This window comes from Neoarius graeffei, chromosome 8, assembly GCF_027579695.1.
Source record: "Neoarius graeffei isolate fNeoGra1 chromosome 8, fNeoGra1.pri, whole genome shotgun sequence".
NCBI classification, from domain to species: Eukaryota; Metazoa; Chordata; class Actinopteri; order Siluriformes; family Ariidae; genus Neoarius; species Neoarius graeffei.
Window position 1 is genome coordinate 33,837,993 of NC_083576.1, and position 16,166 is coordinate 33,854,158.

Below are 16,166 nucleotides of genomic sequence, written 5' to 3' on the forward strand. Positions count from 1 at the left end.
TTCTTGGTTCTGGTGCAGACCTCACAGGACAGGACAAATGACCTTATTTCCTTCTCCATGTTAGGCCACCAGAAGCGTCTTTTCAGGAAGTCCAGGGTCCTCCGAGCTCCCGGGTGGGCGGTGAGAGGGGAAGAGTGACCCCGCTGGAGAACCTTGGCCCGGACTTGATGTGGGACGTACAAGAGGCCCGGTGGCCCCGTCCCAGGACCAGGGTCCTGGCGTTGGGCTTGTCAGATGGCCTCCTCAATACCCCAGTGGACAGGGGCCACAATCCGGGACACAGGGATAATAGGCCTGACTTCACTCTCCCTGTTAGTGGCAGAGAACAGCCTGGACAGTGCATCAGGTTTGGTGTTCTTGGAGCCGGGGCGGTCCTAGCCTGTCGTGGGTTCAGTCTCTTGTCTTGCTGGAGGTACTCCAGGTTCTTGTGGTCCGTCCAAACCAGGAATGGATGTTGCGCTCCCTCCAGCCAGTGCCTCCACTCCTCAAGGGCCAGTTTGACTGCTAGCAGTTCTCGATCCCCCACATCGTACCGGGACTCCGCAGGACTCAGGCAGTGGGAGAAGTAAGCGCAGGGGTGCAGCTTTTCTTCTGAACGTTGAGATAGCACCGCGCCGACACCACTGTCCGAGGCGTCCACCTCCACGATGAATGGTTGGGAGGTGTCCGGGAGGACCAGAATGGGTGCCATGCAGAAGCGGTGCTTGAGGTCTTTGAATGCCTTTTCCACCTGAGGAGACCAGACATAAGATCCACCTGTCCCTTTGGTGAGGTCCGACATGGGTGCTGCTACAGAACTAAAGTTCCTGATAAACTTGCGGTAGAAGTTAGCAAATCCTAAGAACTGCTGAACCTCTTTGACGGACTTGGAAGTGGGCCAGTCCCGGACGGCCAGGGTCTTGCCTGGGTCCATTTGGAGTTGGCCTGTCCATACAATAAAACCCAGAAAGGAGACCTCGGGAACATGAAATTCGCATTTCTGGGCCTTGGCGAACAGATTGTTCTGTAGCAGTCTCTGGAGAACCTGGCGGACATGGTGGCGGTGCTCCTGCACGGTCTTGGAAAAGATAAGGATGTCGTCGAGGTAGACAAAAACGTACAGGTTAATCATGTCCCTCAAGACGTCGTTGATTAGGGCCTGAAAAACAGCTGGTGCGTTGGTGAGTCTGAAGGGCATCACCTGGTATTCGTAGTGCCCAGACGGGGTGTTAAAGGCAGTCTTCCACTCATCTCCCTGTCGGATACGGATGAGGTGGTATGCGTTCCGTAGTTCCAACTTGGTGAAGACGGTGGCACCTTGGAGCAGGTCGAATGCTGTGGACATCAGCGGAAGGGAATATCGGTTGCGCACAGTGATCTTGTTCAGGTCCTTGTAGTCAATACATGGTCGGAGCCCCCCATCCTTCTTGCCGACAAAGAAGAAGCCGGCACCAGCAGGTGAGGTGGAGGGTCGAATGAACCCAGAGACCAGGGCGTCTTTGCGGTATTCCTCCATGGCCTTGCATTCTGGCTGAGAGAGGGAAAACAGTCTGCCACGAGGAGGGTAGTCCCAGGGAGCAAGTCGATGGCACAGTCGTAGGCCCGGTGTGGAGGAAGAACGGCGGCCCTGCTTTTGCTGAATACCTCCTTCAAATCCCAGTACTCTGTGGGAACTTGAGATAGCTCGGTAAGACCAGGGGGCTCGGCAAGAGACACAGGAGAGCTAGAGAGCAGACAAGAGGCATGGCACACAGGGCCCCATTCCACAACCTGGCTTGTTACCCAGTCTATGCGAGGGTTGTGGCGGGTAAGCCAAGGAAGGCCTAGAATCACTGGGAACTCTGGTGAAGGAATCGGGTGCAGGGATATTTCTTCCTTGTGACCTTGAGACTGGAGGAAGACTGGAGAAGTAACTTGGGTGACTCTTCCATCACCTAACACTTGGCCATCGAGGGCAGACACAGACAGTGGGACTTCAAGAGGCGCAGTCGGGACATTGATGCTTTGGGCGAAGTGGATATCCATAAAGTTTCTAGCCGCCCCGAGTCTAACAAGGCTTGACAAGAGTGGACGGACTCACCCCAGGAGATGGAGACCGGGATGTAGATTCCTTGGCCAGGGAATCCGGGAGAGAGGGTAGGCCCCGTCACAACCCTCCCTCAGCTGGACGGGGCGGTCCTTTTCCCAAGAGCTCGGGACATGATGCTCGGAAGTGACCAGGCTTGCCACAGTAGATGCAGCACTTGTCCCTCCTTCTGCGCTCCCTCTTGGCTACGGAGAGACGAGTATGGCCAACTTGCATGGGCTCTGGACAGTCACTGGAGGAGGTAGACGGGCTCCATGTAGAGGCAGTGAGGCCGGGGAGACTCAGGACTTGGCGGCGTTCTCTAATCCTGTTGTCCAGACGAATAGCATGTGAGATCAGAGTTTCGAGGTCACTTGGGCATCCAATAGAGGCCAGGCCGTCTTTGATGGGGTCAGACAAACCATGGTGAAAGGCTGAAACCAGGGCAGCCTCATTCCATCCGCTGACTGCTGCGAGCATCCGGAACGATATGGCATAGTCTGCGACGCTTCCTCCTTGCCGGATGGACATGAGCTTTCTGGCTGCGTCGGTACTGATGTCCGCCTGGTCGAAGACCCGAAGCATCTCTTCAGTAAACAGTTCAAAATCAGAGCACTCGGGTCCCTGTCTCTGACAGATAGCTGTTGCCCAAGCTCGTGCCTTATCAGCTAACAAGGTTATCACAAAGGCGATCTTGCGGTGATCCGTAGTGTAGGTGGTAGGCTGGAGCTCAAAGGTGAGTTGGGTAAGGAGTTCCACTGGGTAAGGAACTCCCGGCACTCACTGTGCTTGCCGTCATACTTCTGTGGTGCAGGAAGGCTGGGTTCGCGAGGTGAAGTGTGGCAGGAGGCACTGGAGCAGGAACAGGAGATGCAGGCAGAGGTGTCAGCTGTGCTAGGGTTTTCCCAATTTGCTGAAGCAGTACCTCGTGGTGAGCAAGGGTCTCACGTTGGCTTGTGAGCGTTCATCCATGAACATCCATGGTCGCTCCCAATCGTGTCAAAGCTGCCATAATTCCCTGAAGGTTGGCCAGGTAGACAGTTGAAGCAGCCTCTGCTGAGTCGGTCATGACGGAGTCTTTGTGTTAGGTTTTGCTGGGATTTGAACCCGGGTCGCTGGCGTGATAATCCAGCAAACCCCCACTAGGCAACCAGGGGGATGACTCAAGTGCAGAGGCGTGAGGCGAAAGTAGAGTATCAAAAACAGTTTATTTACACTATATACAGTCCAAAGGAAAAAACAAAAGGATAATCCAAAAGCTCAGAAGATGTACAAAAAACAAAAATATCCAAAGGGTCAAAGTCCAAAATCCAACTAAGAAAAGGAGGCAAAAACTCAAACGCTCAGAAGATCAAAAGGTCAAAACAAAATCCGCAAAGTCCAAAAGAAAGAAGCAAAAACCAAAAATACAAAGACACAGGCAAGGTACATGGGACAGAGGGAACTAGCACTAACAGCATAGCATGGAAAAAGACTCTGGGACAAGGGAACAAACAGAGGGGTATTTATACACACACTATTTCAGGAACAGGGCGGGGCAGGAAACAGGCAATGAAGACAAACACAAAAACACAGTGGCGGCCTCTAGAGGTCAAAACAAACATGACAAGATGGAAATAACAGCGGCCTCTAGAGGCCAAAACAGTCCCAGTCCTCACACAATTGGATTGAGGTCTGGGCTTTGATTAAGCCAATCCAAGACATTTTAAATGTTTCCCTTTAAACCACTCCAGTGTAGTTTTAGCAGTATGTTTAGGGTCATTGTCCTGCTGGAACATGAACCTTCATCCCAGTCTCAAACCTCTGGCTGACTCAAATAGGTTTTCCTCCAGAATTGCCCTGTATTTATTGCCATCCATCTTTTCCTTCAGTCCTGACCAGCTTTCCTGTCCCTGCAGATGAAAAATATCCCCACAGCATGATGCTACCACCACCATGCTTCACTGTAGGAATGGTGTTCTCAGGGTTTGCGCCACACATGGCATTTCCCATGATGGCCAAAAAGATCAATTTTAGTCTTGTTTGACCAGAGAATCTTCTTCCATGTGTTTGGGGAGTGCTGCTGGGCAAACTCCAAATGTGTGTTTCTTAAGTAATTACTTATATATATATCGTCAGTTTTTAATGCAAAGTTGCCTGAGGGCATGAAAGTCATAGACATTCAGTGTTGGGTTTCAACCTTGCCCATTTATGTGCAGAGATTTCTTGAGACTCTGAATCTTTTGATCATATTATGGATTATAAATGGTGAAATCCCTTAATTCCTTGCAATTGTATGTTGAGAAACATTGCGATTATACTGTTGGAATATTTGCCCATGCAGTTTTTCACAAAGTTGTGAACCTCGCACCATCCTTGCTTGTGAATGACTGAGCCTTTCAAGAATGCACCTTTCATACCCAATCATGATACTATCACCTGTTACTAATTAACCTGTTTACCTGTGGAGTGTTTTTTGAGCATTCCACAAATTTCCCAGTCTTTTGTTGCCCCTGTCCCAACTGTTTCGGAACCTGTTGCAGGCATCAAATTCAGAAGGAGTGTATATTTACAAAACCAATAAAATTTAGCATTCTGAACGTTAAATATCTTGTCTTTTTATTGTATTCAATTGAATATAGGTAAAAAGGGATTTACAAATTACTGCATTCTGTTTTTATTCTTATTTTACACAGTGTCACATTTTTTTTTTTGAATCAGGGTTGTAATGGTTTCTCCTGGCAGAGATGTGAGTCAAAATAACTTCCACTTCTGCCTCTGAGAATTTATTTTACTTTTGCGCTTTTGTTCTTGTGTTTCAGCTCTCTATGAGCATTTCTTTTTATGGAGACGTGGGCATGACTAAATGCAAATCAGCTGTAGCATGAACATGCTGTGCACTCTACAGGTGATTAGCATTTATCAGCATACGTGAGTATGAAGAAAATCAGCATCAGTGAAAGTTTTTAAATCTGGCAGGCACTTTTAGTTCAATGTAGCCTACTAAACTTTTCCATACAACTTTACTAAAAGATTAATAAATGAGGCCTTTTTTTCTCTTTGGTAATGCTATTTGCACCCAGGTATCAGTAGTCAACAAAGCTAATTGTACCTGGGGTGTATAGCAAATGTGACAATTTACGCATGGGTGTGCAATCTCTGGCCACTTTATTTGGTACACCGGTTTAACTGCTCATTAACGCAAATATCTAATCAGCCAATCACATGGCAGTAATTCAATGCATTTAGGCATGTAGACATGGTCAAGATGACCTGCTGAAGTTCAACGCAAGCATCAGAACAGGGAAGAAAGGTGATTTTAAAGTGACTTTGAAAGTGGCATGGTTGTTGGTGTCAGATGGGCTGGTCTGAGTTTTTCAGAAACTGCTGATCTACTGGGATTTTCATGCATAGCTACCTCTAGGGTTTACAGAGAATTGTCCAAAAAAGAGAAAATATCCAATGGGTGACAGTTCTCTAGGCTAAAATGCCTTGTTGATTAAGCAAATGGTCTACAGCAGCAGAAGACCACACCGGGTGCCACTCCTGTCAACTAAGAACAGGAGACTGAGGGTACAATTCTCATGGGGTCACTAAAATTGGACAATAGAAGATTGAAAAAACATTGCCTGGTCTGAGGAGTCTCGATTTCTCCTGTGACATTTGGATGGTAGCATCAGAATTTGGCATAAACACCATGAAGGCATGGATCCATCCTGCCTTGTATCAACGGTTCAGGCTGCTGCTGGTGGTGGTGTAATGGTGCAGGGGATATTTTCTTGGCACACTTTAGGCCCCTTAGTACCAATTGAGTATCATTTAAATGCCACAGCCTACCTGAGTGTTGTTGCTGACCTTGTCCATCCCTTTATGACCATAGTGTACCCATCTTCTGATGGCTACTTCCAGCAGGATAATATGCCATGTCACAAAGCTCAAATCACCTCAAACTGGTTTCTTGAACATGACAATAAGGTCACTCTTCTCAAATGGCCTCCAGTCACCAGATCTCAATCCAATAGAGCACTTTTGGTATGTGGTGGAATGGGAGATTTGCATCATGGATGTGCAACAAATCTGCAGCAACTGCATGATGCTATTATGTCCATATGGACCATAATCTCTGAGAAATGTTTCCAGCACCTTTTTGAATCTATGCCATGAAGAATTAAGGCAGTTCTGAAGGCAAAATGGGGATCCAACCTGGTACTAGCAACGTATACTTAATAAAGTCGTCAGTGATTGTATATAGCACCACCCAGAGACAAGTGCCTAGGTGTCCACAGCCAATAATGCTATTTACACCCAAACCATAACCCGTTGTAAATAGTCGAATAGCTGCCATATGACTACTCTCAACTGGGTGCAAATAGACACCGTTTCTTTTACAGTTCAAACCAGGTGTCCTAAAAATACTTACAGCAGCTTTAATACTGTTACATTAAAAGAAATAAATACAATAATGGGAAGGAAAAGTCTGGTCCTCTCCAATTACCACATAAATATCCCAATCATTTTTAGTGATGTTAGTTTTTGTTTGTTAGTTAAAATTCTATTTTTAAAAAAACTTTTATGGAAATAGAAAGAAAATAGTTTGGTGAAGGTGAGTATCCTGCCCTTATAATTAATTAATTAAAACAAACAAACAAAAAAAAAAAACAAGGATGTGACTACTACCATACCTGCCTTGATCATATGAGACTGACCAGGTGTCCTGTAGTAGATGGTCCTTTTGGGATCCACAAAGAGCTTGTAATACCCAGAAATTAAACAGGCAAAGTTTGATGCATCTGGCCACTCCATGAGCAAGACCAGGGGCTAAAGAGTTAAGCAACAAATCACTCGTGTCTAAATATTCTAAATCTTGTAGTAATAATAATAATAATAATAATAATAATAATTTGAGTTTAGTGTCATACCTTTGCCTCAAGAATAGCCACTTCTACACGGGCTACTCCCTGGTGCTCACGGAACAGCTGCACCTTTGCTACACGGCTGAATTCAGCCAAGACTGTTGTGAGGTTATTTTTCAGATCAATTACATGACTGATGCCATGTCTAGGCCCTACCAACAGTGTAGTGGCTGTATGTTTTTCATCCTTGGAGACAGAAAGAGAATTCTAAATGTAAGAAGTGAAGATGATAAAGCAATTATTATTCAGCCCAGTCCATTCTTACCAGTCCAACTGTATGAAACAACAAGCCTCCAAATGGTGGAAGGTCATTTAACACACGTATGTACTGTAACTTTCCTTGAAGAGGTGGCACCTGCAAATAAATAATCAAGTTGTTGTTGTTATTATTATTATTAAAATAATAATACATGAAAAAAATCAGTCCAGCAGGGGGCAATGTGTTTCTACTCCAACTTGACTAAAGGCTCAAGAAGCATGTGCTTCTTCAAATTATCACATACAATATAACATGACAAAATATTTGTTTCTATGAAAATTCAAAAGTAAATCCAACTTTGATTTGAAGAACAGGCAAATGTTACAAAATGAGAGCATTCAATAAATGTTCTCAAGGCTGTGTTTCTGACAAGTGTAAAACACTGCTAAGGATGAAAGTGTGTCTTTGAATCAAATCTTCAGGCCTTGTTATGAAAACGTGAGTTTTGCCTGCTTGCAATTGTTAAGTGGTGCACTTGAGTAAATATATATATATTTTTTAAACTCCATACAAATTTACAGATTTACTGATATTCACTTTCATCACTGAACTGGCACAAATGTCTTTTAATGGAATGCATAATGCTTGTAAATATTTTGTCCAAATCTGATAAATGAATTTCTTTAATTTAGAAAGATAGGTGCTTAAAAATAACAAATTTAACTACAGGGTGATAATAATTAAATGTAACATATATATCAAATATACCATGCACTGAGAGGCTCTGGCTGAAATTATGGATTTTATAAATCCATAACATTTTACTTGTTTATGAATTTGATGGATTTTATGGAAATTATGGTTTTAGCAATACTAATATCATCACATTTTAATGTACATCTTCATGAGTTTAAATATTCTTGTGATACTATCTTTTCATGTTGGGTCTGCACCTTGTTGCCAGCAGGTGGAAGGTGCTGATAAGTCTTGAGAAGTTGGGAAAGTGTCTTGCACACATTCTTCTCCTTGACAGTTGGCAACAAGGTAAGAGGAAGGAAAGGTTCCAGACCCCATTCTTTCCTGAAAAAGGTAAGACTGTTGAGCTTTCATAGCCTTCTTGAAAGTGTTTTTTTTTTTAAGAAACACTGTGTTCTTTAAAAGGTGGCATGGTGGCACAGCAGGTAGTGTTGCTACCTCACACTTTTAAATCTACAGTTTTATCCTGAGCTCAGATTACTCTCTCTCTGGACCTTTGCATGTTTTCTCTGTGTCCATGGTTTCCTCCAAAACCATGGACACAGATAAAAAAAAAAAGGGTACTATACTCCAGGGATGAGAATGAAAAATATTTAAAAAGTCTGAAAAAACCAGGGCGGGGCCCATGGCCCAGGGGGGCGGGGCCCATAGCCCAATGGGGCGGGGCCAATGGCCCGGGGGGCGGGGCCCAGGGGCTAATGATTTTTGGCTATTTTTTATTTATTTATTTTTTTTACCCCAAAACCATTAACTTTATCAGCAAAAAGTTGCAATGTATTTGGAAATAAATTCCCCTTCTTGGTGGACTACCAGGTGAAAATGATTAATATGGTACAAGAGACTTGTTTTTAATCAATTCACATTTGATGATTTCAAAAAAATCAATGCACCTTTTAATATAAACGAGCTCTACAGTATTATATTTCTGCATTTTTGCTATTCATGTCTTTGAATACTCTAATCCTTTACAATGAAGTGCAAACCAGGAAAAAGTTCTGTCATATAATTCTCTGAAGCTTTCTTCTGATGTTATCATGGTAGCAGGAGCTCTTGCATATTAAGCAGGCAACATTCAACATTACTCATCACTTCTCTTTCAACTGTTGTGTGTACTAACTAGGTTTTATCTGGACAGGATGTTGTGTAATGTAATGCATATACCATATGGTCAATTTGAAGATTGAGATGGTGATTTTGAGTTAAAGAACAGGCATGTACAATGGGCATTACAAATTGGAAATTTTTTTTTTAAATCAAAAACTATAAGTTCATCTCGGCCTAAAAAAATGTGGGCAGACGCTCCCGTGCGGCACATCCCAACAATTCCCCCCCATGAAATGAGCAATAAGTAGGAGAGTTATACACGGTATCATACCTAAAATTTTATCAGAAATATAGATATGATACTATGATTATCCCCAACATGCTACATTAGACAAGCTAACCTCATTTATAAAAAGATGCACACTTATATATGACGTGTATTTGATATATATGATGTATATTCATGCATTGTTACTTTACGGAAATCTTTAATAAGTTTGGTATTTTCATGACAGCCTGTTGTAGACATATAATACACATGAAATGACACTCCTCACCTCAACATGTCCTTTACAATCATTTAAGCCACCATGGGCAATGCTGAAATCACTGCTGCAAACAGTACATCGCGCGAAACTGTCATTATTTTCTACCCTTATTAGACAGGGAGATTCTTTTGTGTAACCTTAGCTGAAGTGGGTTTTGTACTTTTGTTTTTTGGGGTGCGCGCTCTCTCTCTGCTATGCCAGTCGGTCCTCAAGAAAAGGGATAAAAGCCCGCCCACACTGAAAGCTGATTGGCTTATTTTGCTGAGTAACCCAATCAGGATGCTCTTTGTCTGGCATGCGCTACATGAACAGGCACACAGGCAATGTTGTCACATTGGGTGGTTTTAAGTGCATTTTGGCAGGTTTTGAACATATTTTGGGATGGAAAACGTCAGCAATATCTGGCAACACTGCACACAGTCTCCCTCGCGCGCGCACATTCTAAGATGCATGATGCAGACCTTAATGTTGCGTGCGCACGCTCTTGCTCGCTTCTATCAATATGCAGGAGACTCCCGGAAGTTCTGGGAGACTTGGGATGTCTGCGTTATAAGGTGACCACAGATCGTTAATCATACCCCCCCCCCGAAAATTTCTCAACGGATTTACATCGATCTCAAAAACGATCATTTTGGTCTGAAAAAGTCGGAAATCCGATCGGCGGAAAATTCTCATCCCTGATACTCTTTTCTCATCACTTAGGTGGTAGCCTCAAGAGTATACAGTACCTTTAGTATGGATTTGCAAACTAGAAATGGGCATGTACTGTAGTATATTTTCAAAGCATTACTCTAAATACTAATGTGGGTTATTTACTGTATGTACCTTAACTGATTTTTAAAAGTTTTTTATAACCACATTTCGACCACGAGTTGGCCTGTGAGTTGGCTAGCATGTCTGCCTCTCGACTAGATCATGAGTTCTACTTGCAGTCGGGTCATACCAAAGACCATCATAAAAATGGTATCTACTGCTGTCTGACGAGGCACGCTTCAATACAGATGCGAGTGGGGAGTCAAACTCTCTCAGTTACCAGAGGACAAGCCCCCCACTGTAACCCTAGCTATTTAAAGGACATGGGACATGAAACATAAATGCACACTATATCAGTTTCTTTCCATTAAAAATATGAAATAATTGCATCAACAAATACAAAATTATCTATTAAATTCAGCAAAATCATTATATTTGTGATTATTATATGGCATTTCTGCTCGAGCTCCGATATGCATATTTTACAACCGGAAGAGCCGCTGTCACGTGATCATACGTCACAAAAACTTTCAGGTACAGCACAAGCGGGTAGATGAATATGGAGAAGTGTGAATCGTGATGATGACGAATGCGACAAAATAGTTTTTGTGTCTTGGATGACAAGAAAATTGTTTCGTTTTTAGAGTGTTTAACGTACATTGAACATCATGGTGTATTGCGACCTCCCAGTCAGTCAGACGCGCTGTTACTCCTGTTAGCAATGTAGCTAGGCTCAGCATGGCCAATGGTATTTTTTGGGGCTGTAGTTAGATGCGACCAAACTCTTCCACGTTTTTCCTGTTTACATAGGTTTATATGACCAGTGACATGAAACAAAGTTCAGTTACACAAATTGAAACGTGGCGATTTTCTATGCTATGGAAAGTCCGCACTATAATGATAGGCGTACTAACACCTTCTGCGCGCTTCGACAGCGCATTGATACCTTCACTCAGGAGTTGTACCATTTTTTTTTTTAGACAGGGCGGACGGACCAGGGCATTCGCCCGCCTGGCCGTGCCCGATGAGGAGCGCTCTCGGCCGGCTTGGGAGGCAGACGGCAGCCCCTCCTGGAAGTGTGGTTTTACCATGGGCCTCATGCGGAAAAATGATAAAGTCCCAATTTTACCATGGGGCTCAAGTTGTACCATTTTTTTAGACAGGGCGGACGGACCAGGGCATTCGCCCGCCTGGCCGTGCCCGACGAGGAGCGCTCTCGGCCGGCTTGGGAGTCAGACGGCAGCCCCTCCTGGAAGTGTGGTTTTACCATGGGCCTCATGCGGTAAGGATTAGTATTATAATTTTGGGTGTATCAATTATTGATTATCATAATTCTGACTCGTTTCGCCATTTTGAATGTTTTCATCTCGGACTCTGGAAGCACTGTATCTCAATCAATCTCGAAAAATATCAGCAAAAAAAAAACTAGCTTGCAACGGACTTTAGCTAGATCTATGATGAACTTTCAATGTATGATACAAAAATAATACTTCTTTCAACAGATCATTAGCCTTTGAGCAGAATTGTTTTTAACTTACCAGGAAGTGTTATCGAGCCGACCGCTTTCAGTTTCATGGGGATTGAATGAACTCTCACTCTCAGAATCATCTGACCCGTCAGAGTAAAGACAAGATCTATCTTCATGTGAATTTCCAGCTATCGGTTCGAATTGATAGGGTCTAACTTCACATCTCTGTGAAACATCGGGAATGTCACTGTCGATGGTGTCCATTTCGGTAACCTGTTTACATTAGATACCCAAGCGCTGGCTCCTTGAAAAGTTTTTGTGACGTCACGGGTCACGTGACCGCTTAGCTAATTAACGAATCATTGTTTTATGCTGATGTATAAAAAAGTTGAATAATGTGATGATTTTCACATTTTTGACGCCCTGCAGTGATTTAGATGGCATTTCTTATGTCCTTTATACATAATTATACCCAGAAAAAAATCCATGTCCCATGTCCTTTAATAGATGAGAGGGAGAGAGTTATAAAAACTGAGATCAGCACCGTTCGATGTGCCTGAAGGGCCTGGTTAGTACTGAGACAGGTGACTGCCTGGGAAGACCAGGTCCTGGCATGGGAGAGACTTTGACAACCACATTTTCAGATAAAAAACAAACAAACAAACAAACAAACAAACAAACAAACAAACAAACTAAAAAGGTACAAAAAATATACTGCTAAGGGTACCATAACAGCAACAAGGAAATATATTTTTTCTGAGTGTGTATTCCTGGAATAGGTCCAGATTGACTGCAAGTGTGACCTAGGATAAAGCACTTACTGAAAATGAAGGTAAGAGGAAGGGTACTATACTCTATTGTATATGTAATGTGCTTTTCATTGCCTTGTGATATTGTTGATTTGAGAACTCTGTTTCTGTCCTCAAACAATTTATAAAGTACATGATTGGATACTCAGGGTGGTATCTATTATTCATGAGAAATAGGTTCATATCACAAGAGCTTGATTCAGGACTTACTCCACATGCTTGAGGGAGATCTTCTGATTGGGTCTTGCGACTGACACTGTGATGTAAATGTGGAGGGCTGCCAGCTTAAGTGTTACATCAGACTTCCAGTCCATTCCAAATCGTTCTTTGATCACATCATTGCGACTCTGTTCAATGTTATATGTGATACATTTTAGACAAGCAAAGTATCAAAGTATAATTTTTTCTTGGTAAGTGGTAAAGGACTTCAACCTGTATGTACAGGTACTCAAATGCAGCAGGATCCCTCCTCAGTAAGTCAGCAGGGTCTTTTGGGAAAAAGCAGATCCGGAATAGACAGCGCATCCCCTGGAAATAGGTTCTATGTACCACCTAGAGTAATAGAACAAAATGCATTGTCCAGAACATAAAAATCTATAACCTTCTGTGCTTGACAATATGGAGTACAAGACTCTTCCTGCTCAACTGCAGAATAGTTAATAAATGGTCAAAAAGTTATTTATTTTATTAGTGCATGTTATGAGTAAAGAGTATTCCAAATTACAGAACTGAAGAAAGTGTGGCATGACATTTCCAGCGTATAGGCAGACTCACATGAGAGAGAGGTTGGCTTTCCTGCAGCAGGTGCAGTCTCTGTTTGTGATCGAGTCCTCCTGACTCCAGAACCAGAGCAAAATGCTCAATGTAGCGTAGAGAGAGGCGGTCCTGTAGTGAAGATATGACATCCTGTTGCAAAGAAGGAGGAAAGAATTACTGTTTTATTTCAAAGATCAGTCAATGTTAACACTTTTTTGGGTAAAATCTTTAATGCTTAAAAATAATTTTAAGTACTTCCCCAAGTTACATAAATATTAAATCTGTTAAATAATTTTGACCCAAATAAAATGTAACTATCACACCCATCAGATGTCAGGGTTTTTGGCAAAATTGGGGTTTTATGCCTACATCATATGCATCAACTTTGCGAAAGTTGATATATTTCTCTGGGGGCAGCATGATTTGTATGGAGTTGTATGTTCTCCCTGTGCCTGCATGAGTAAAACACAGTCCATGTGGATTAGGTCCAAAACCAGTGCATGCGGATTAGGTCAACTCGCTCTAAATTGCCTGTAGGTGTGAATATGAGTGTGAATAGTTGTGATAGATTGCCAATTTGAAATGGCAGGGTACCCCACCTCTCACCTGAAGTCAGCTGGAATTGACTCAAGCTTCTCCTGCGACCCTGACAGATAAGCTGTATAGATAATAGATGGAGGGATGGATATTTCCCAGGGTTCTCCAGTTTTCTCCCATAAACCAAAAAACATGCCAGTAAGTGGACTGGCTATGCTAAATTGCCCCTAGGTATGAATGAGTGTGTGCATGGTGCCCTGCGATGGCCTGGTGTCCCATTCTGGGTGTATTCCTGCCTCATAGCCATGTTTTCTGGGATAGGTTCTGGATACACTACAACACAGACCAGGATGGTTACTGGAGTTAAGTGGTTACTGAAGATGATTGAATGAAAGTGGAATAATAATGTGGAAATTATTTTATTTACTTTTTAATTTTGCCTAGGCTTGCACCTACGAGTGTCCTTTGTAAACACATTTGGCATTTACTCCACTAATGGAACTGTGGAATTGATTGAACTGAGTTGAGCATTTATCCTGAGCATTCATCTTGAGAAACAGATGTGTGGGGGTTCTTAGTATCTCATGGCTGTGCTTGGGAAAAGTTCTTGGAATATAAATGAGCGAATCATGTGTTGTATGCAAACACTGTATCCTTAGTGTTCCTGAGAGCTTCCCGTTGAGGATTACACAAAGTGCATCATGGATCCATATTGAAGTGAAGTGAATACATGTGTGCTTGGTTGGGCTTTTAATCTCATTCTCCTCTAATCACACATTTACTGATACATACAGGTTTACTAAAGCACCACTCTGTCCCTCAAATTATGATGATCTGTTTTGGTAATACTGACTAAAGGCTAAATCAATGAAAATGTTATTGGGTTCACTCAGTGAAATGGAATTTTGCTTCCCTGAACATCACATCTAAACAATTACCTCTATGTGTTTTCCGAAAGGGAAATGTTTGTTGGTTGTTAGCTATTGTATTATACAACAGTTAGTTGAATACTAATTTTGTTGCCTTGATCATAATTTTTTTTTGTCTCGTCAAATATCATCCATGATTCCTGTATTTATTTTAGACCTGCACTGGAGCATTTGGCTTTATCTGATTTGTTCATCATCCTTGCTGCTGAATCCATTCAGAAAAATGATCCATAGCCCATTCTATAAAAATAAAGAGCCTTTCAGAGCAGATGTGTTTGAGTTAATGATTATGAATTGCTCATTGTAATACATTTTGCAGGCTTCAAAAATCATATTTGATTTTAAACTAATCTGGAACAAGTAGATGCAAGGTTTTTTTTCTTTAAGAAGGAAAAAGGTTTACATCCAATATGTCCCTTTTATTGTAAGGAAAGATTTTGAAATATCAAATAATGTAGCCTCATGAATCAGCTATGAAATATCTGTGTCCTCCTGTGTCATTTGAAAGACACTAATGGTATTTCTTCTACTTTCAGTCATGTTATTGACAAGACTGATTCATTTAAATACCAGTAATTAATTGCATTACTCTGCCAAGAATGAGGCGCATACTGAATTTAATGAGTTTGAGATTTTTAGTTCAGAAACTGAGATTTAATGAAATGTAAATGCTGTTATTAATCATGTGTCATCTGTGAAACTTTGGCACATTACAGGAACTCATAGTGACTCCAAAAGGAATTATTGTAGCAGCTTTTTACAGTCGGAGTTTCTCGTTATGTAGCCTGGTATGGTGGTAATCATCAATCACACCAAATGCCCTGATGTTTATAAAAAAAAAAAAAAAAAAAGTGGCTTTGAAACCTGATCTCGTCCAAAAATGCGCTTACCCTGACTGTGGTGCGGCTGTCAAACGTGAAGGACTTGATTTGCCCATTCTCCAGGAACACCTTCAACACATTGGGTATGAGTAGCAAGGAGTCGTCCTTAAGCATGGTCTAAGAGAGAGCAAGAAAAAAGTAAATAAAAAGAAGTAGTAATTAAAAAAAAAAGGCTAGTAGCTGGTGACTCCTGGACCAGAGATGCTCTTTCATAAGCAAGATCACATAAAGTACTTTTATATGCTCAGTAAGCATAATAAATAAAGTTGTAAGGGAAGAGGGAAATAAAAAGGTTATGAGAATTATAACGGGAACAAGAAAGGAGAAGAACACAATATCCAATCAGACAACAGTTAAAAGGACAAGGTCAGTTACAACTTGTGATGCACATTCATTAAAGCAGTGATGCCAGAATGAGGATAAAACAATACTTTTGGAGTCTATAGGAGTACACTCTGGGACAATCAAAGAGCAATTTAATTTCTCCAGGGCATCTTTTTAATATGTACAGTTAGGTCCATAAATATTTGGACAGAGACAACATTTTTCT

General features: G+C 42.2%; 1 protein-coding gene across 1 annotated transcript in view; it reads right to left on the reverse strand.

The window, feature by feature from the left end:
• Positions 1 to 15,733, reverse strand: part of frmpd3 (FERM and PDZ domain containing 3) — a 46,386-nt gene extending 30,653 nt beyond the window's left edge. Inside the window, exons 1-8 of the mRNA XM_060926888.1 lie at positions 15,626 to 15,733; positions 13,288 to 13,419; positions 12,946 to 13,065; positions 12,724 to 12,860; positions 8,089 to 8,215; positions 7,202 to 7,291; positions 6,943 to 7,122; positions 6,706 to 6,841 (exon numbers count right to left, since the gene is read on the reverse strand). Of these exons, the coding sequence (XP_060782871.1) occupies positions 6,706 to 6,841; positions 6,943 to 7,122; positions 7,202 to 7,291; positions 8,089 to 8,215; positions 12,724 to 12,860; positions 12,946 to 13,065; positions 13,288 to 13,419; positions 15,626 to 15,730 (1,027 nt within the window). The 5' untranslated portion in view covers positions 15,731 to 15,733. The remainder of the gene's footprint in view (positions 1 to 6,705; positions 6,842 to 6,942; positions 7,123 to 7,201; positions 7,292 to 8,088; positions 8,216 to 12,723; positions 12,861 to 12,945; positions 13,066 to 13,287; positions 13,420 to 15,625) is intronic.
• Between the last annotated feature and the right edge of the window lie 433 nt (positions 15,734 to 16,166).